Source organism: Heptranchias perlo, chromosome 14, assembly GCF_035084215.1.
Source record: "Heptranchias perlo isolate sHepPer1 chromosome 14, sHepPer1.hap1, whole genome shotgun sequence".
Taxonomy (NCBI): Eukaryota; Metazoa; Chordata; class Chondrichthyes; order Hexanchiformes; family Hexanchidae; genus Heptranchias; species Heptranchias perlo.
In genome coordinates this window covers 7,671,803-7,691,050 of record NC_090338.1, presented here as the reverse complement: position 1 = coordinate 7,691,050, position 19,248 = coordinate 7,671,803, and the positions used below count along the sequence as shown (strand labels likewise).

General features: G+C 45.9%; 1 protein-coding gene across 1 annotated transcript; it reads right to left on the bottom strand.

Moving 5' to 3' along the window:
• Nucleotides 1-3,395: 3,395 nt before the first annotated feature.
• LOC137332636 (protocadherin-10-like) lies at nt 3,396-5,912 on the bottom strand. Its single transcript, XM_067996595.1, has one exon. It carries the CDS (start codon nt 5,910-5,912, stop codon nt 3,396-3,398), a length of 2,517 nt encoding a protein of 838 aa, XP_067852696.1.
• Between the last annotated feature and the right edge of the window lie 13,336 nt (nt 5,913-19,248).

The following is a 19,248-nucleotide window of genomic DNA, read 5'->3' as shown; positions in this document are numbered from 1 at the left end:
TACAGAATGGACGTGGTATCTTCGAGAGGAGAGGCTGCAGACAGGAACAAGTACTCTCTGTACGATAGGTCCGCCAAACCAATTCTCTCCCGTTTAACAGTCAGCAACACAACCTTGCAACGCATGGAATGCAAATACAAGACCGTGGTGGGTAAAATGCACAGTGAACGTGCAGAATAAGATCTGCGTGGATGCCCCGAGAGTTCTCCCTTAAAGAGGTCGACCCAGCTGTTCCAGGTCCATTTGTTTTTTCGCCGATATAAAATAAGTAGGTCCATTAAAGGGTTAAACACTAATTAAAGACAGGCACGGATTAACCGCCGCACCAATGTTTCAGAGCGCTTGTGGTGAGAACAGTTCAAGGTCAGAGTACAAAGAAAATCTGTAAACTGGACAATTTGGGTTTTTTTTTTCGCAGGGTGCAATTTGAAGCCAATGATTTTAATGAAACCACATCTGACATTAATTAAATGCGCGTTTGCGGGTTTATTAAGCCTTCTCCGGCGGTGCATTAGCTGTCGGAATCCTTTCTTCTCAAAAAAGCCTATTTGCACATGGAACCAGTTATTTTCCACTCGAAATCCAAATTTAAATAATGTATTTGCGTATGCAACTGACACGAAGGCTAACCCGGAGCAGTCACCGAGCTACTTCTCTCTCACACACACACAACAGACACACGCGATATCTCTGCCTGGAGAGCCTATCCCTCCGCACATTAATATTAATTGATGTTATCAGCTTGACAATATGGGGAAATGAATGATCAAGGCGGAGGGGAGGGGGGGGGAGACGCATTAAGGTTTATTCATCCGACCGACTATTAATTCTGCTAGCTGTGAAACACCTTGATAGATACCACAGCCCCATTGATTTACATAGGGTCGTGATGCTCGTGAAAGGACAACGTTTTGGATCAATCCAAACTGTACCATTAGCAATGACCCCCTTCCCCCTCCATCACCCCACATACACAATCTGACAACTCTCCTACCCGCAACTTTGGTTGGGTTTGGTTAACGAGACTGAACTGATTGGAAATTAAAACAAGAATGAGAAATTACAGCGGAACACTGTGTTATGACAGTGCAAGAGTGATGTTTAACAAGACTTGCATCCATCAGTAAAGTGTAAGGAACCAAGAGGAGCTTGTAATAATGTTACAACAACAACTTGCATTTATATAGCGCCTTTAACTTAGTAAAACGTCCTAAGGAGCGATTATCAAACAAAATTTGACACCGAGAGCGACATAAGGAGAGATTAGGACAGGTGAACAAAAGGTTGGTCAAGCAGGTAGGTCTTAAGGAGCGTCTTAAAGGAGGAGAGAGAGTTGGAGAGGCCGAGAGGTTTAGAGAGGGACTTCCAAAGCTTAGGGCCTAGACAACTGAAGGCAGGGCTGCCAATGATGGAGAGATTATACTCGGGGATGAGACTAGATTTGGATCTCGGAGGGTTGTAGGGCTACAGGAGGTTACAGAGATAGGGTGGGGTGAGGCATGAAGGGATTTGAAGACAAAGATGAGAATTTTAAAATCGAGGTGTTGTGGGAGCAGGATCCAATGTAAGTCAGGGAGCACAGGGGTGATGGATGAACAGGACTTGGTGCCAATTAAGATACTGGCAGCAGAGTTACATCCATATTCACTGGAATTCACTGCTTGGAGGGGCTGATTCAGTCGTGACTTTCAAAAGGGAATTAGATAAGTACTTGAAAAGCGAAAATCTGCAGGGCTATGGGAAAAGAGCAAGGGGCGTGGGACTAATTGGATAGCTCTTTCAAAGAGCCGGCACAGGCACGATGGGCCGAATGGCCTCCTTCTGTGCTGTGCGATCCTATGATATTATAATGTGCTAACTGCATCAAGGCCCAATGCTACAACCGCGCTTCAAATTAATTCACACTGAGTTAAAACCCCCGCGGAAAATAGTCAGCTTCAGTTCACATTCTATCGTTACTATAAAGGGATGTGGTTTTCAATTCTTCATCGCTCTCTCTCTCTCTCCCCGCTGTGCCTTGCTGATGACGAGCACAGCGAGGGGAGTGGGCTGATTACCTCCGGCGATTGTTCACATTCGCCGTAATGCAGGAACAACCAGTTTGGAACCGTCTGTTCGAGGCTGTAACAAAAGACTTTCAAAAAAAAAGAAGTGGCAGAAAGTATTGTGATTGAGCTTGTAATGAAATGTCTCTTTCAGAACCTGTGGGCATCGATGAAATCCTCGCCCGTGGGTCCGTGCATCCAACCCCCACTGTTTCAGATCACGATGGGAGCCAGTACTTCACGGGGTTCATTTGCAATTCTCAGCAGTATACGCTGCAAGCAGAATAACTTAACATTTTAAATATCTACCCCCTATATATAACTCGATATATAGGTCTGACTCTATGCGAATATATTTCAATGTGCGCGTGTTTGCAATCCTGATATAAGTAACTTTCTTATCATCTTATAACACACCAAAAACCCAAGTAATGACTATGGGCGAATTTTTCCATTGTGAGTCGTTCTTTGTAAAGGCACAGAGCAGTTATTCCCCTGTATGGTACATCTGACGGGGTATGTGTGATTCAGGGATTGGCGACCTTGGATTGTGTGGCGAGCTGTCCTAGTAAGATTCTACATTGTATCAGACACCAGTAGGTGATAGTGGTGGAAGGAGCAAATATTGCGGATCTCTCCTGATGAAACCCGTGATTACTAAAGAATGTAATGGATGTAAAAGACGGTGAATCACACAAGATTTCAATGAAATATTTTTGAGATTTAAAAAAAATAAACATACTGAAAATCTGAAATTAAACACAAAAGGTACTGGGCCAATCAGCGTCTGACAGACAGGGGGCGGTTAATGTTTGCCTTAGACCTGGTTGTACGGTCTGTGAACGCACAGCTTGAATGGAGATACTTGGGCGGGGCATGTAGTCAAGAGGACTCCTGAATGAAGCTTTGGTAAATCCAAGTCACCTCTTCTGTGTGTGAGGGGAGATGAGGAGAATGTGTTTTTTTTTACGCAGCGAGTTGTTATGATCTGGAATTCACTGCCTGAAAGGGCGGTGGAAGCAGATTCAATAATAACTTTCAAAAGGGAATTGGCTAAACACTTGAAAAGGAAAAACTTTGCAGGGCTATGGGGATAGAGCGGGGGGGGGGGGCATGGGACTAATTGGCTAGCTCTTTCAAAGAGCGGGCACACACATGATGGGCCGAATGGCCTCACCCTGTGTAAGATTCTATGACACATGATGGGCCGAATGGCCTCACCCTGTGTAAGATTCTATGATATATGAGTATATAGGGAAGTTCCCTTCTCTGGTGGCTTGATGAGGAGGTTTTAATGAGTTGAGTGAGGATGAATACAGAAAAAAAAACCCAGGCTCAGTTTATTAGACTTCAAAGCCGGTTGACATTCAGTTGAAAGGGATGGCGGCTCACCTCACTCCGTCCTTTGACCGTTTGACCGTTCCGTCCCGTCGCACGGGAGTCCGAGTTCTCCACATTGTTGTTCCGCGGCGTGTACGGTTTGAGGAACATGAAATCGCTCTTGGCCGATTCGGGTGTCAGGCACACCTTGTAGCAATAGGCTTGAGAGGGGAGCCGGCTGCCGCCGACCTCGGCGCCGTTGGGCGCCGCCTTGTTACCGGGTGCTAGCTGGAGGTTTACGTTGTTGGGCTTTTTAAACATCTCTCCGGAGTTGTTCCTCCTCCTGGCTAAACAGGTGCTTGAGCAGCAAGGTATGAGAGGGCAGCCGTATCCGTGGATCCTGTCTCTGTGGCACCTGATGACCGCCAGCACGACGATGGCAACAAGGAACAAGAATGAAATGAAGCCCAGGGAAATGATCAAGTAGAGGGTTAAATCGGAGTGAGGCTCCGGCTCTCTGGTCAAGTCCGGTTTCACTTCGGGGACGCTGTCCACGGCCGTTAACACGATGGTCACGGTGGCAGAGAGCGGTGGCTGCCCGTTGTCCTTGGCCTGGACGATCAGCCTCTGCTGGGGCGAATCCCTGTCCCCAAAGCGCCGGGCCATCCTGATCTCTCCCGTGTCCATCTCCAGGTTGAACAGCCCCCGATCGGTGGCTCGGAGGAGCCGGTAAGACACCCGCGCGTTCTGACCGGCATCCGCGTCCACCGCCGTCACTTTGACCACCAAGTAGCCGGCGTCCGCCGACCGGGGCACCGTCTCCGCCGCCACCGACCCGTTGCGCGGCAGGGGGGACACGATAACCGGGCCGTTGTCGTTCTGATCCAGGATGAAGACGTTGACGGTGGCGTTGCTGCTGAGCGGCGTGAAACCGGCGTCCTGCGCCTGAATTTGGATCTGGAAGTTCTTAAGTTGCTCGTAGTCGAAGGAGCGCAGCGCGTAGACATTGCCGTTATCGGAGTTGATGGAGACATAGGTGGAGATGGACATCCCTTGGATCTGGTTCTCCCGGATCGAGTAAAAGAGGTAAGAATTCTGGTTTAAATCCGGATCCACGGCGGTCACCGAGCAGATCGAGGCACCGGGGGCGTTATTCTCCGTCACGTAGACGGTGTAAGAAGGTTGGGTGAACCGGGGCGCGTTGTCGTTCACATCGGAGACCCTGACGGTGATGGTCTTGCTGCTGGAGAGCGGCGGGGTGCCCGTGTCCCTGGCCACCACCGTGATGTTGTACTCGGGCACCGTCTCTCGGTCCAGCCGGTCGTCGGTGACCAGCGTGTAATACTTCTTAAAGGACGGCAGGAGTTTGAACGGGAGGCTGCCGGAGATCTGGCAATTGACTTTGCCGTTGGCCCCGGTGTCGCGGTCCGTCACGCTGATCAAAGCGATCACGGTGCCCGGCGGAGCGTCCTCGGGAACCGGTGTGGACAAGGAGGTTAAGATTACCTCTGGGGAGTTGTCGTTCGCATCCGCGATCTCCACTATGAGATTGCAGTGAGCGGCCACTGCGTTCGGTCCCATGTCCTTCGCCTGGACAAAAATCTCATGGACCGGGGCTTCTTCATAATCCAACACACCCTTCACCCTCACCTCTCCGGTTTGGGGGTCCACCGTGAACAGCTCACGCACCCTCTCGTGTGCGTGGTTACTGAACGAATAGACTATTCGACCATTGCTGCCTTCATCCAAATCCGTGGCATTCAATTGGATGACCAGGGTCCCTCTGGCCGCATTTTCCGTCAGCCTGACCGTGTAGACCGTCTGGTCGAAGACGGGGATGTTGTCATTGGCGTCCAGCACGCTGACGGTAATGCGAACGGTACCGGATTTCTCCGGCATCCCCCCGTCCACGGCCGTCAGCACCAGCCGGTGAAGCGCTTGCTGCTCCCGGTCTAGGGGCTTCTCCAGGATCAGCTCGGCGAACTTGCTGCGCTCACTCCGGGTCTGCACGTCCAAGAGAAAGTGCTCGTTCGGGGTGAGCCGGTAGGTGCGGAGAGAGTTGGTCCCGACGTCCGGATCCTGGGCGCTTTCCAGGGGGAACCGAGCCCCCGGTGCCGCCGATTCGGTGATCTCCAACTTGACCTGACCGTTGGGGAAACTCGGAGAATTATCATTCACGTCCATAATCTCTATTTCAGCCTGGTACAGTTCCAAAGGGTTTTCAATCACAACTTCAAGGTTGAGGAAACAGGTGGGACTGAGCCCGCAGAGTTGCTCCCTGTCTATTTTTTCATTCACAAACAAAATCCCGTTCTCTAAATTTACCTCCAAATAATGCTCTCGGGCGCTGGAAACTATCCGGAACCTGCGGGCTGACAGCTCGGCCACATTTAATCCCAGATCGTCCGCGATGTTCCCAACGAAAGCCCCGTGTTTCAGCTCTTCGGGAATCGAATAGCGGATCTGTCCGCAAGCTAGCTCCAAAACGCTCAAAACCACTGGTAGAAGTAGCCAGTCCACTCTCCGGCTCCTATCAGAATGAGCCATAGCACTGTGAATCACCAAGAGTCTGTATCGATTTTAATAACTGGTATTGGATCCTACTGGGCTCAAATGTATTATTTTTAAAACTTTTTCATCCCTTCAAGTAGAATCGCAGAAAAGCGCAACGAACGTGTTCCCACGACCTGAGTTCACACTCCAGCGCATTCCAGCCCAGTTGAAACGCATCTCCACTAATCTCTGACTGCTCCCCGTCCGATGAATTTAACAACCTGAGGATGATCGGAGAGCTGCTTGCTCTCTGGTTTTGTGCTGTGGTTAATGCTGAGAAGGGAAAAGGAGGAGGGGAGAGGGAGGGGTAGTATCGGCTCCCTGTCTGCATTTCAGCACCGCATTGGAGGAACAGCGCCATCGAGGTACTCGCTCCAACACCAGCGCCCCGAGCTTCTTAAGAAGGATTGTTATTAGTGAGTTGCCTTGCTGAGCAGGCGGTCCCTGGTGTCCGTAAGCTTTTGTTTGCTCCGGGACTACCTGCATTATTTTACAATGGAATTTCAGAAAGCTCAAATCTGAGATTATTTACTTAGGCTTGTATTGATATAGGGTCTTATCACGCCTCACCAATGTCCCAGATCTGTTCACCTAATAAAGGAAGTGAAATCACGATTGTTATGTAGGCGATTTATAATAAGATGGCACTTTTTTTTTCTTAGATGCAAACATTAAGCCCAAGCTTGGCATCGCCTATTAGCTACTTCTGGTTTTGACTAACCATCTTGCCTACATTTTAGGTGTCAGTGGGTAGCAGTCTCACCTCAGAATCAGAGGTTGTCCATTCACAGTCCCACACCAAAGCCTTGAGCACAAAATCTAAGCCAACATTCCACTGCAGTACTGAGGGAGTGCTGCACTGTCAAAGGTGCCGCCTTTCGGATGAGATGTTAAACCAAGGGCCCGTCTGCCCTCTCAGGTGGACGTAAAAGATCCCATGGTACTATTTCAAAGAATAGCAGGGGAGTTCTCCCTGGTATCCTTGCCAATATTTATCCCTAAACCAACACCTCAAAACAGATTATCTGGTCATTACCCTTTGCTGTTTTGTGGGATCTTGCTGTGCGCAAATTGGCTGCTGCGTTTCCTACAATGCAACAGTGACTACACTTCAAAAGTACTTCATTGGCTGTAAAGCACTTTGGGACATCCTGAGGTTGTGAAAGGAATTGTAGAAATGCAAGTCTTTCAACGTTCGTGCTGTCCTACCCTGAGGTCCTTTGCCCTTCACCTAGGTTTCTCAATTTTGAAACTGCCATGCAAGTAAATTTCAGGTGTAGTAATACAGAACAATGTAATTCCAGAATCATAGAAAGGTTACAGCATGGAAGGAGGCCATTCGGCCCATTGAGTCCGCGCCCGCTCTATGCAAGAGCAATCCAGCTAGCCCCACTCCCCCACCCTTTCCCCGTAGCCCTGCAAATTTTTTCCTTTCAAGTACTTAACCAGTTCCCCTTTGAAGGCCATGATTGAATCTGCCTCCACCACCCCCTCGGACAGTGCATTCCAGATCATAACCACTCGCTGTGTAAAAAAGCTTTTCCTTATGTCACCCTTGGTTCTTTTGCTAATTACCTTAAATCTATGCCCTCTGGTTCTTGATCCTTCTGCCAATGGGAACAGTTTCTCTCTATCTACTCTGTCTAGACCCTTCATGATCTTGAATACCTCTATCAAATCTCCTCGCAACCATCTCTGTTCCAAGGAGAACAACCCCAGCCTCTCTAGTCTATCTACGTAACTAAAGTCCCTCATCCCTGGAATCATTCTAGTAAGTCTCTTCTGCACCCTTTCTAAGGCTTTCACATCTTTCCTAAAGTGTGGTGCCCAGAACTGGACACAATAATGCAGTTGTGGCCGAAACAGTGTTTTATAAAGGTTCATCATGACTTCCATACTTTTGTACTCTATGCCTCTATTTAGAAAGCCCGGGATCCCGTATGCTTTTTTAACCACTTTCTCAACCTGCCCTGCCACCTTCAATGATTTGTTCACATATAACCCCAGATCTCTCTGTTCCTGTACCCCTTTTAGAATTGTGCCATCTAGTTTATATTGCCTCTCCTCATTCCTCCTACCGAAATGAATCACTTCACATTTTTCTGGATTAAATTTCATCTGCCACATGTCCGCCCATGCCACCAGCCTGTCTGTATCCTCTTGAAGTCTAGTAATACAGAATAATATAATTCCAGGCGTAGTAATACAGAACAATATAATCCCAGGTGAAGCACAGTACAGTGCAAGTTTCTCAATTGAGGCCTTCTTGCATTTTCTGATTCATTCCTGACTTGGACAGAACTGATTAAGCCATTCGGGCTACCTGTAAACCTGAACTTTTTAAAAATAATACTGCTACAACCTATGTAATAGGAATTGGCTGTATGGTCTATTACTATTAATTAATCATGATGTAATGTTTTTTTAAATACCTTTTATGATATATTGAAAGAAAAACTTGGGGAAACACAGCAACGGGGATATGACGTTTATAAAGTGCAGCAGTCACCACTTATAATCAACAAATTATGTTATTTTTTTATTGCCATATTTCTCCTACCCTCTTAGAGTCATAGAATCTTACAGCACAGAAGGAGGCCATTCGGCCTATTGTGCCTGTGCTGGCTCCCCTGCTCTTTCCCCATAGCTCTGCAAATGTTTCCTTTTCAAGTATTTATCCAATTCCCTTTTGAAAGTTATTATTGAATCTGCTTCCACCGCCCTTTCAGACAGTGCTTTCCAGATCATAACAAATCGCTGTATATAGAAAAATTCTCCTCATCTCCTCTCTGGTTCTTTCGCCAATCACCTTAAATCTGTGTCCTTTAGTTATTGACCCTCCTGCCAGTGGGAACAGTTTCTCCCTATCTACTCTATCAAAACTCCTCATGATTTTGTACACCTCTATTAAATCTCCCCTTAACCTTCTCCTGCTCTAAGGTGAATAATGCCAGCTTCTCTAGTCTCTGCACCTGAACCTCCATCTAGTCTCTTCTCCTGAAGTCAGTGACTTATTGCTCAAATATAGTTCATGGGCAGGTGTCATCCTCCAGTAACTCACCCAAGTGGCCAATATTGATGTGTGAGTGTAGACAGAGCATCACTAGCATCAGCCGTGGTTCAGTGGTAGCACTCTGGCCTCTGAGCTCAGAAGGTTGTGGGTCACGTTCCACTCCATGAGACTTGAGCACACAATCTAGGCTGACACTCCTGTACAGCACTGAGGGAGTGCTGCACTGCCACAGGTGCCATCTTTTGGATGAGATTTTAAACTGAGGCCCCATCCGCCCTCTCAGGTGGAATTAAAAGATCCTATGGCACTATTTTTGAAGAAGAGCAGGGGCGTTCTCCCCAGTGTCCTGGCATCAATATTTATCCCTCAACCAATATCACTAAAACAGATTATCTGGTCATTGCTGTTTGTGCGACCTTGCTGTGCATAAATTGGCAGCTGGGTTCCTACATTGCAATAGTGACTACACTTTGAAAATATTTCATTGGCCGTAAAGCACTTTGGGATGTCCTGAGGTCGTGAAAGGCACGATAGAAATGCAAGTTCTTTCTTCTTTCAAAACTGAGCCTAGTCCTGTCTTGAGCTGATGTCCAAGTACACAAACATTCCTCCAGGAGTCACTGGATTGCCGTAAGGAGCAGGAACCCTTGCCAATTTCCCTCTCTCCAACACAGGGCATATTGAATTGTCTCCCTCACAGAGCTGCGTTAACTGAGCACAGATAGGGGATTGAATCTTGGACTGCTCTGAATCGTTCAATTACTCAATGGACAATCAGATCCATCCATTCAGAGAGCATTTAAACAATCAACATCGCCTCATACTCGTCCAATTTCCATCGTGATTTGTTTTTAAAATCAGACCAACTTTACGTCTTCAACATTTACCTGTGGGAAATAACTTTTTATTTATTTCCTACAACTGAAACCATCCAGTTTATGAAACAACCCCATCTGTTCACAAAACCAATACAGCCCATTTTCCGAAGGGCTTCATCCACCAATTTCGGATCCAGAACATCATTTAAAAATGAACTATAGGGTAAACCCCCTAATCTGAGTTAGTGTTAGTAATCACATGCATACCAATGTGGAATTTTTAAAAAAATCTTCTTTTAATTCATTGAAAGAAATAATCAAAGGATAAATCTGTTGTAACCATAAACTTTATACAGTGCATTAAATACCCTTGTGATCTATTACCGGTGGTCCAACGATTGCCCCAGGATTTAAACTTTATATGTATGCCACAGACACTGTGTTATGCACCTGTATATGAAGATATTGCTTTGATAGCCCTGATCTACTAGAAGTCTCTCAATACAGATAGAAATTTGGAATCCCCTTCACACTCCAGCAGCAAATCTATTCGCTGGTGTCCATCGTTGGCGGATATATAATTCATCATTAGCTTTAGGTCATCAAAACAGGAATGTGAACATTCAGAAAGATCCAGTGGTGCTGAAAGACAGCGCCAGTCACAGAAAAACCTTTGCTGTAATCCAATACACACAAAGAGAAGCTCAACAGTCGTTTTAATTAGAAGCATGTTCCAACCAACAGTATTACAAGATGACCCGGGATCAATATACCATTGTTTTCAGTTATAAGCGCTTTCCAATGTTAGCAGATGGTACTCAGTAATTGTACATTCCGATTAAAACACAGCATGGGATCAGTATTTTATTTTAAATCTTTGATTTGCCTTGAAGTCAGATATAACCAGCTTTAGCCTGGACATGTGTCCGTCGGCTGATTAAAGTAGTTTAATATTGCTGTCTGTGGCAGTTCAATGTACCAGTGTAGTCTTACAGAAATATTGTACTCTGCACAGATTTAGGAATTACAGTTATATCCTTAGTTATTTATTCCGGCCCCTTTGAACATGTATAATACTAAAATTAAACTCTAATCAGTGTAAACAAAAATCTACATCAGATTAAATGCGTTTGGATGAAAGGATATGTCTTAAATCCTGTAAATTTAAGGTTATCGGTAATACACTGTGCTAGCAATGGCGTGATACAGAGGACCCTTACATCTGGAACACAAATGACCAAAAACACAGAAACAGCAGACACGTCAGTGACACGTGAGAGTCTTTTTCATGAATGTAAAACTTTCTTAACCTCATCCACCCTGACCAGCTGAACAGGATTTGGATATTCTACACTTTGTGTGAATGTAGATCATCAGCATCAGCAGGAGAAACAAGTGTAAATCTACATAGGGTGTCAGCCCTGGCTCAGTGGGTTGAAGACTCACTCCAGAGACTTGAGCCCATAATCCAAGCTGACGCTCCCAGTACAGTACTGAGGGAGTGCTGCACTGTTGGAGGTCCCCTTTTTTGGATGAGACATTAAACTGAGGCCCCGTCTGCCCTCTCAGGTGGGCGTAAAAGATACCATGGTATTATTCGAAGAAGAGCAGGGGAATTGGCCAATATTTGTCCCTCAAGAAACATCACTAAAAAACAAATAATCTGGTCATTGCTGCTTGTGGGATCTTGCTGTGCGCAAATTGGCTGCTGCATTTCCCCACACAGCGTCCACACTTCAAAAGTACTTCATTGGCTGTAAAGCACTTTGGGACATCCTGAGGTTGTGAAAGACGCTATATAAATGCAAGTCTTTGCTGTCTTTCTTGCACATCTCCTTGGACAGCCCAAAGAGCTTTCCGTGCAATGAATTACTGAGAAGTCCAATCCTTGTTGTTATGTAGCCTCTATTGATTAAGTATTCTTCTATGTATTGAACCGTTGTGGAGTTCTTCAAAGGAGATTGTGGAACATTCAAAGCAATGCAAAGCTTTCAGTAATACCTACCTGCAGTTAATATATCATTCGCACCGCATGCAGTCAATTGGTTAACAAAAGCCTACCATTTCTATTCAATCAAAAATTGATCAAATTCTCTGTTTTCTTTTGTAATTAGTGAACTGCCAATGAAATCACATTTGAAGCATGCAATTCCTGAGAATGCGGTTTTGTTAGGAACATAGGAACAGGAGTGGGCCATTTAGCCCCTGGAGCCTGTTCCGCCATTCAATGAGGTCATGGCTGATCTGTGACCTAACTCCAAATACTCGCCTTAGCCCCATATCCCATAATACCTTTGGTTAACAGAAATCCCTCAATCTCAGGTTTAAAATTAACAACTGAGCTAGCATCGACTGCCGTTTGTGGAAGAGAGTTCCAAACTTCTACCACCCTTTGCGTGTAGAAGTGTTTCCTAACTAGAGAGGGTACAGAGGACTGAAGAATTTTAGCTCTGAGGATAGATTGGATAGGCTGGGGTTGTTTTCTTTGGAACAGAGGAGGCTGAGGGGTGATTTAATTGAGGTGTATAAAATTATGAAGGGCCTGGATAGAGTGGATAGGAAGGACCTATTTCCCTTAGCAGAGAGGTCAATAACCAGGCGGCTTAGATTAAAAGGGATTGGTAGAAGGATTAGAGGGGAGCTGAGGAAAAAAAATTTCACCCAGAGGGTGGTGGGGGTCTGGAACTCACTGCCTGAAAGGGTGGTAGAGGCAGAAACCCTCAACTCATTTAAAATAAATTTGTTGGACTATAATTTGGTGTTGGAAAATTGTTTACAATCATTTAAAAAGTACTTGGATGTGCACTTGAAGTGCCATAACCTACAGGGCTACGGACCAATTGCTGGAAAGTGGGATTAGGCTGGGTGGCTCATTTTCGGCCGGCGCGGACATGATGGGCCAAATGGCCTCCTTCTGTGCCGTAAATTTTCCAAGATTCTATGATTCTAACTTCACTCCTGAAAATCCTGGATCTAATTTTTAGGCTATGTAGGAGTAAAGAATAAATAGCCAGTAATCACAACATACCTACAGTAAACATTTTTTGATGTTTCATAAACAACTAATGAGCTTCAATATCAGAAGATTAGTTAAGCCAGCGATAGTGTGCAATTAACGTGCAAAATCTCTCAAGAACAATTGAAAAAAAATAAGATTTACCAATGAATCCTTGCACAACATAAACTACAAGAAACTAGGAGGGAACTCACTGATGTCGTATAGTTACCTACACATCAGCACTGCAATGAGGCTGTACAAATTCCCACTGTAATATACAAACCCCTCACACTTTCGCATTATAATGTAGTTTATATGGACTTCCAGAAGGCATTTGATAAAGTTCCAAATAAGAGACTGTTAGTTAAAATTAAAGCTCATGGAATTGAAGGCAAATTATTAACTTGGTTAGGAGATTGGTTAGACAGTAGAAGACAGAGTAGGAATAATGAGTATTGGAAGGAAATGACTAGTGGTGTCCCACAAGGATCTGTGCTGGGGGTCCAACTATTCACTATATTTATTAATGACTTAGATAACGCAATAGAGAGACATTTTTCCTATTTGGCGACGACGCTAAGATTGGTGGCATAGTAGTTTAGACGGGAGCATAAAATTATAAAGATAAAATTGATACATTGAGTGGGCAAAACTGTGGCAGATGGATTTCAATGCAGATAAGTGTGAGGTCATCCATTTTAGATCTAAAAAAGGATCGATCAGAGTATTTTTTAAATGGTGAAAAGCTCGGAACAGTGGAGATCCAAAGAGATTTAGGGGTCCATGTACACAGATCACTAAAATGTAGTGGTTAGGTACAAAAATTAATCAACAAGGCTAATGGAATGTTAGCCTTTATAACTAGAGGGCTAGAATGTAAAGGGGAGGAAGTTTTGCTACAGCTGTACAAAGCCCTGGTTAGACCACATCTGGAATATCGTGTACAGTTCTGGGCACCGCCCCTTAGAGAGGATATATTGGCCTTGGAGGGAGTGCAGCGCAGATTCACCAGAATGTTACCAGGGCTCCAAGGGTTAGATTATGAGGAGAGATTACATAAACTAGGCTTGTGTTCCTGGAATATAGAAGGTTAAGGGGGTGAATTGATTGAGGGTTTTAGGCTCTTGAAAGGAATTGATAGGGGGGATGGAGAGAACTTTTTCCGCTGGTTGGGGGGAGTCAGGGACGAGGGGGCATAACCTTAAAATCAGAGCCAGGCCAGTCAGGAGAGAAGTTAGGAAACACTTCTTCAAGCAAAGGGTGGTAGAAGTGTGGAACTCTCTCCCACAAAAGCAGTGGATGCTAGCTCAATTAATAATTTTAAATCTGAGATCAATAGATTTGTGCGAGCCAAGGGTATAAAGAGATATGGAGCCAAGGCGGGTGGATGGAGTTAGGATACAGATCAGCGATGTTCTCACTGAATGGTGGAACAGGCTCGAGGGGCTGAATGGCCTACTCCTGTTCCTATGTTCCTATAATATACAAACCCTTCACATCTTCTCATTATAATGCGCAAACCCCTCAAACATTCTCACTGTAACATACAAACCCCTCACACATTCTCACTGTAACATACAAACTCCTCACACATTCTCACTGTAACATACAAACTCCTCACACATTCTCACTGTAATGTACAAACCCCTCACACATTCTCACTGTAATGTACAAACCCCTCACACATTCTCACTGTAATGTACAAACCCCTCACACATTCTCACTGTTATGTACAAACCCCTCACACATTCTCACTGTAATGTACAAACCCCTCACACATTCTCACTGTAATGTACAAACCCCTCACACATTCTCACTGTAACATACAAACTCCTCACACATTCTCACTGTAATGTACAAACCCCTCACACATTCTCACTGTAATGTACAAACTCCTCACACATTCTCACTGTAATGTACAAACTCCTCACACATTCTCACTGTAATGTACAAACCCCTCACACATTCTCACTGTAATGTACAAACCCCTCACACATTCTCACTGTAACATACAAACCCCTCACACATTCTCACTTTCGCCGGGACCACTCGGCTCCAGACCTCATTACAGCCTTGGTCCAAACATGGACAAAAGAGCTGAATTCCAGAGGTGAGGTGAGAGTGACTGCCCTTGACATCAAGGCAGCATTTGACCGAGTGTGGCACCAAGGAGCCCTAGTAAAATTGAAGTCAATGGGAATCAGGGGGAAAACTCTCCAGTGGCGGGAGTCATACCTAGCACAAAGGAAGATGGTAGTGGTTGTTGGAGGCCAATCATCTCAGCCCCAGAGCATTGCTGCAGGAGTTCCTCAGGGCAGTGTCCTAGGCCCAACCATCTTCAGCTGCTTCATCAATGACCTTCCCTCCATCATAAGGTCAGAAATGGGGACGTTCGCTGATGATTGCACAGTCTTCAGTTCCATTCACAACCCCTCAAATAATGAAACAGTCCGAGCCCGCATGCAGCAAGACCTGGACAACATCCAGGCTTATGCTCATAAGTGGCAAGTAACATTCGCACCAGACAAGTGCCAGGCAATGACCATCTCCAACAAGAGAGAGTCTAACCATCTCCCCTTGACATTCAACAGCATTACCATCGCCGAATCCCCCACCATCAACATCCTGGGGGTCACCATTGACCAGAAACTTAACTGGACCAGCCATATAAATACTGTGGCTACGAGAGCAAGTCAGAGGCTGGGTATTCTGCGGCGAGTGACTCACCTCCTGACTCCCCAAAGCCTTTCCACCATCTACAAGGCACAAGTCAGGAGTGTGATGGAATACTCTCCACTTGCTTGGATGAGTGCAGCTCCAACAACACTCAAGAAGCTCAACACCATCCAGGACAAAGGAGCTCGCTTGATTGGCACCCCATCCACCACCCTAAACATTCACTCCCTTCACCACCGGCGCACTGTGGCTGCAGTGTGTACCATCCACAGGATGCACTGCAGCAACTCGCCAAGGCTTCTTCGACAGCACCTCCCAAACCCGTGACCTCTACCACCTAGAAGGACAAGAGCAGCAGGCTCATGGGAACAACACCACCTGAACGTTCCCCTCCAAGTCACACACCATCCCGACTTGGAAATATATCGCCGTTCCTTCATCGTCGCTGGGTCAAAATCCTGGAACTCCCTTCCTAACAGCACTGTGGGAGAACTGTCACCACACGGACTGCAGCGGTTCAAGAAGACGGCTCACCACCACCTTCTCAAGGGCAATTAGGGATGGGCAATAAATGCCGGCCTCGCCAGCGACGCCCACATCCCATGAACGAATAAAAAAACATTCTCACATGTTATGTACAAACCCCTCACACATTCTCACTGAAATGTACAAACCCCTCACACATTCTCACTGAAATGTACAAACCCCTCACACATTCTCACTGTAATGTACAAACCCCTCACACATTCTCACTGTAATGTACAAACCCCTCACACATTCTCACTGAAATGTACAAACCCCTCACACATTCTCACTGTAATGTACAAACCCCTCACACATTCTCACTGTAATGTACAAACCCCTCACACATTCTCACTGTAATGTACAAACCCCTCACACATTCTCACTGAAATGTACAAACCCCTCACACATTCTCACTGTAATGTACAAACCCCTCACACATTCTCACTGTAATGTACAAACCCCTCACACATTCTCACTGTAATGTACAAACCCCTCACACATTCTCACTGTAATATGCTAATATACGAAGATATGAAAATGATGGGCAGGTAAAGACCAGCTGGTCCATCAAGTCTGCCCCACCCTCATGATGCCTGGAGCATCGTGACTGGACACTTCATTCCCCCTGCACCCCCTCACGAACCACCCTCCCCCCCCAACTCTCACATCCGTGTAATCTCATGGGAGAGGCAAACAAACAGGGGAGAAAAAATCAGGGCCAATAAGGGGGAAGCAAATACTGGAAAATTGCTCTCTGGCCCCTCAGCAAATCGAAACCTTGTCCAGGAGATCACATAGACAATGAGTACATTAACTGTAAATCCATTCACCTTCTATATGATGCGATCTCTGCTCCCCCACAGCTCCCTCTAGAAGGCAGAGAGTCAGCACCCACCCCACCAGCCAGCAACACTTTCCAGAGACTCAGTACTCTGGGAATGAAAGAGCCGCCCAGCATCCAGTCTATTCCTACTTCTATGTAATTTGAACGCATGTGCCCTGGTCCTCCCCAATCTGTCAAACTGCAATAATCTATCAATAGGCACGCTATCCAGCCAGGGTGCAGTCGAATTTCACTCCCCGTGTCCTCTGCAGATTTAGAATTACTGTTTCGCCTCGTCCCCTCCTCTCCTGGAAGATTTAACCCCTTCGCAGCCGACACATCCGTAGGGCTGGTAGACCTTGGCTACCACAACCAAGTGGTCGTCAATTACGTGCACACTTCCAGCTGGATAGTGTGATAGGGAGCGGGAACCCTGGATGGTTTTCGTCCTTCTTAACCCGGGTAATGAGATCAATTGTAGATCCCCAGCTGCCACGCTGGCTTTGATCAGCTAGCACAGACCGGGACAGTCCTTCTCTGCCTGGCTCACCGACTTCACTGGACAAACGTAGTAACAGTTTTAAGGCAGGAGAGGACCTTCAGCCCATCTAACCCACCTATTCCACAGTATGCCCTCGATGCATTTCTAATAACCTTGAATCCCATTGGTTGACACAAACCCGTCCAGTTCCTTCTTGAATCCCATTAAACGGGTTCTCATTCCATCACCCATGCCGGTAATCTGTTCCAAACATTTACCGCCCTTTTAGTAAATAAACTTACTCCTGCATTTCCTGTTTTTTTTTTGGTATCCTCAATTTGTAAACATGACCCCTTGGGGTAGATCTTGACTTTGTGCGATAGTGTAAAATGGGATAGCAAATCGGCAGCCCATTTTACATCTCCCCCCATCTTTATTTCCACTTTCCAAAGTCAAAATCTACTGCTTTGTGCTTAAACATTAGGAGTGCCAACCAGATATTTTAATTAATTGAATATCACCGTCACAAATTATTCCCCTTCTCTGGGTGGTGAAATGAAAATTCTTAAGCGTTTTTTTTGGGAAACAATTGGTTTTGAGACTCTTGTACAATTCAGACTTGAAGGCCCCTTTAAATATTGTAGAGGGCTGTCTGAGTCGAGTCACCCACTCTTCCACACGCCTGGCATCTGTATTAATTCCTTGCAGTGGTAGCAAAGCTGCATCAGGCTCCGCAAACTATCCTGGGATTACATTTTCCTATTTTCTTCAAAGTGCAGCAAGCTGCAGGTTTCACTTATCTGTGCTTTGCAAGCCCCCTGCTGGGTGATTGTTGTATTTGATTGGCTGCCTTTGTCTTTTGTTTTACACATTTTAAATTTTCCTGTTGCTTGTCTGATCATTTTAATTATACAAAAAAATAATTTGGTCTCTCACTCAGGTGAGAAATTAATCACATCCTCTTAGAATTCAATCCTTTTCTTCTCAAATTTTTCTCACCACCTCTCCTCAAACACTGACACCAGCCCCAGGGGTCACACTTGGCTCAGCTGGTTGCACTCTTTCTGTCTAAGAGAGAGAGAGGGGGGAATTCATGTCCCCACTCCAGCGACTTGAGCACATAATCTAGACTGAGGCTCCAATGCAGTACTGAGGGAGTGCTGCACTGTCGGAGGTGCCTTCTGATGAGATGTCAAACCGAGGCCTCGTCTGCCCTCTCAGGTGGCCGTAAAAGATCCCATGGCATTATTTCGAAGGAGAGCAGGGGAATTCTCTGGAGGACGTGTATTCCTGAACCAGCACGACTAAAAACAGATTATCTGGTCATTATCACATTGCTGTTTGTGGGATCTTGCTGTGCGCAAATTGCCTGCTGCGTTTCCTACTTTACAACAGTGACTACGCTTCAAAAAGGCTGTAAAGCACTTTGGGTCGTCCTGAGGTGGTGAAAGGTGCAAGTTCTTACTTCCCCCCAACTCCCCCTCTCCCTGGAATCACAGCTGATGGTTTTGTTGCTCGCCCTAGAGCAGTGCCACAAAGGCCATGTGCGCCAACCCCCCACCCAACCAGTGTCACCCCAGCTAAGGCTCACTTACTCACCACGGACTGAGAACCGAGCCCAGGGGTTTCCTGCCGGGTACAAATTCACAATCTCTTTCATCAGCTTCTCACCTTAAACTGCTGCCTCGGAGTGAGGTGTGATATTGGATACGTTAGCCTGACAGACGATCTCCATAAACCCGTGTAAATCGCTGTGCTATAAATTCCACAGTTGCGGTAATCCTCAAATATTCCACTTTTGCATAGGAACATAGTAACTGCTAGACGATAAAAGACCCAAGCTCCATCTAGTTCGCCTTCTACCCATCCTGGTAGTCGCATGATACAATGACAATGGAGGTGTTGACTAATCATAGCAATCAGTCTCTATCAATCAACCCACAACGAGCCCAGAAAAGACACGAGGAAAACCCCCAGTGGTTGGAGAGCCCTGGGA

Excerpts from the sequence above, each read along its gene's own strand:
- LOC137332636 (XM_067996595.1), bottom strand. The coding sequence starts at position 5,912 with ATGGCTCATTCTGATAGGAGCCGGAGAGTGGACTGGCTACTTCTACCA.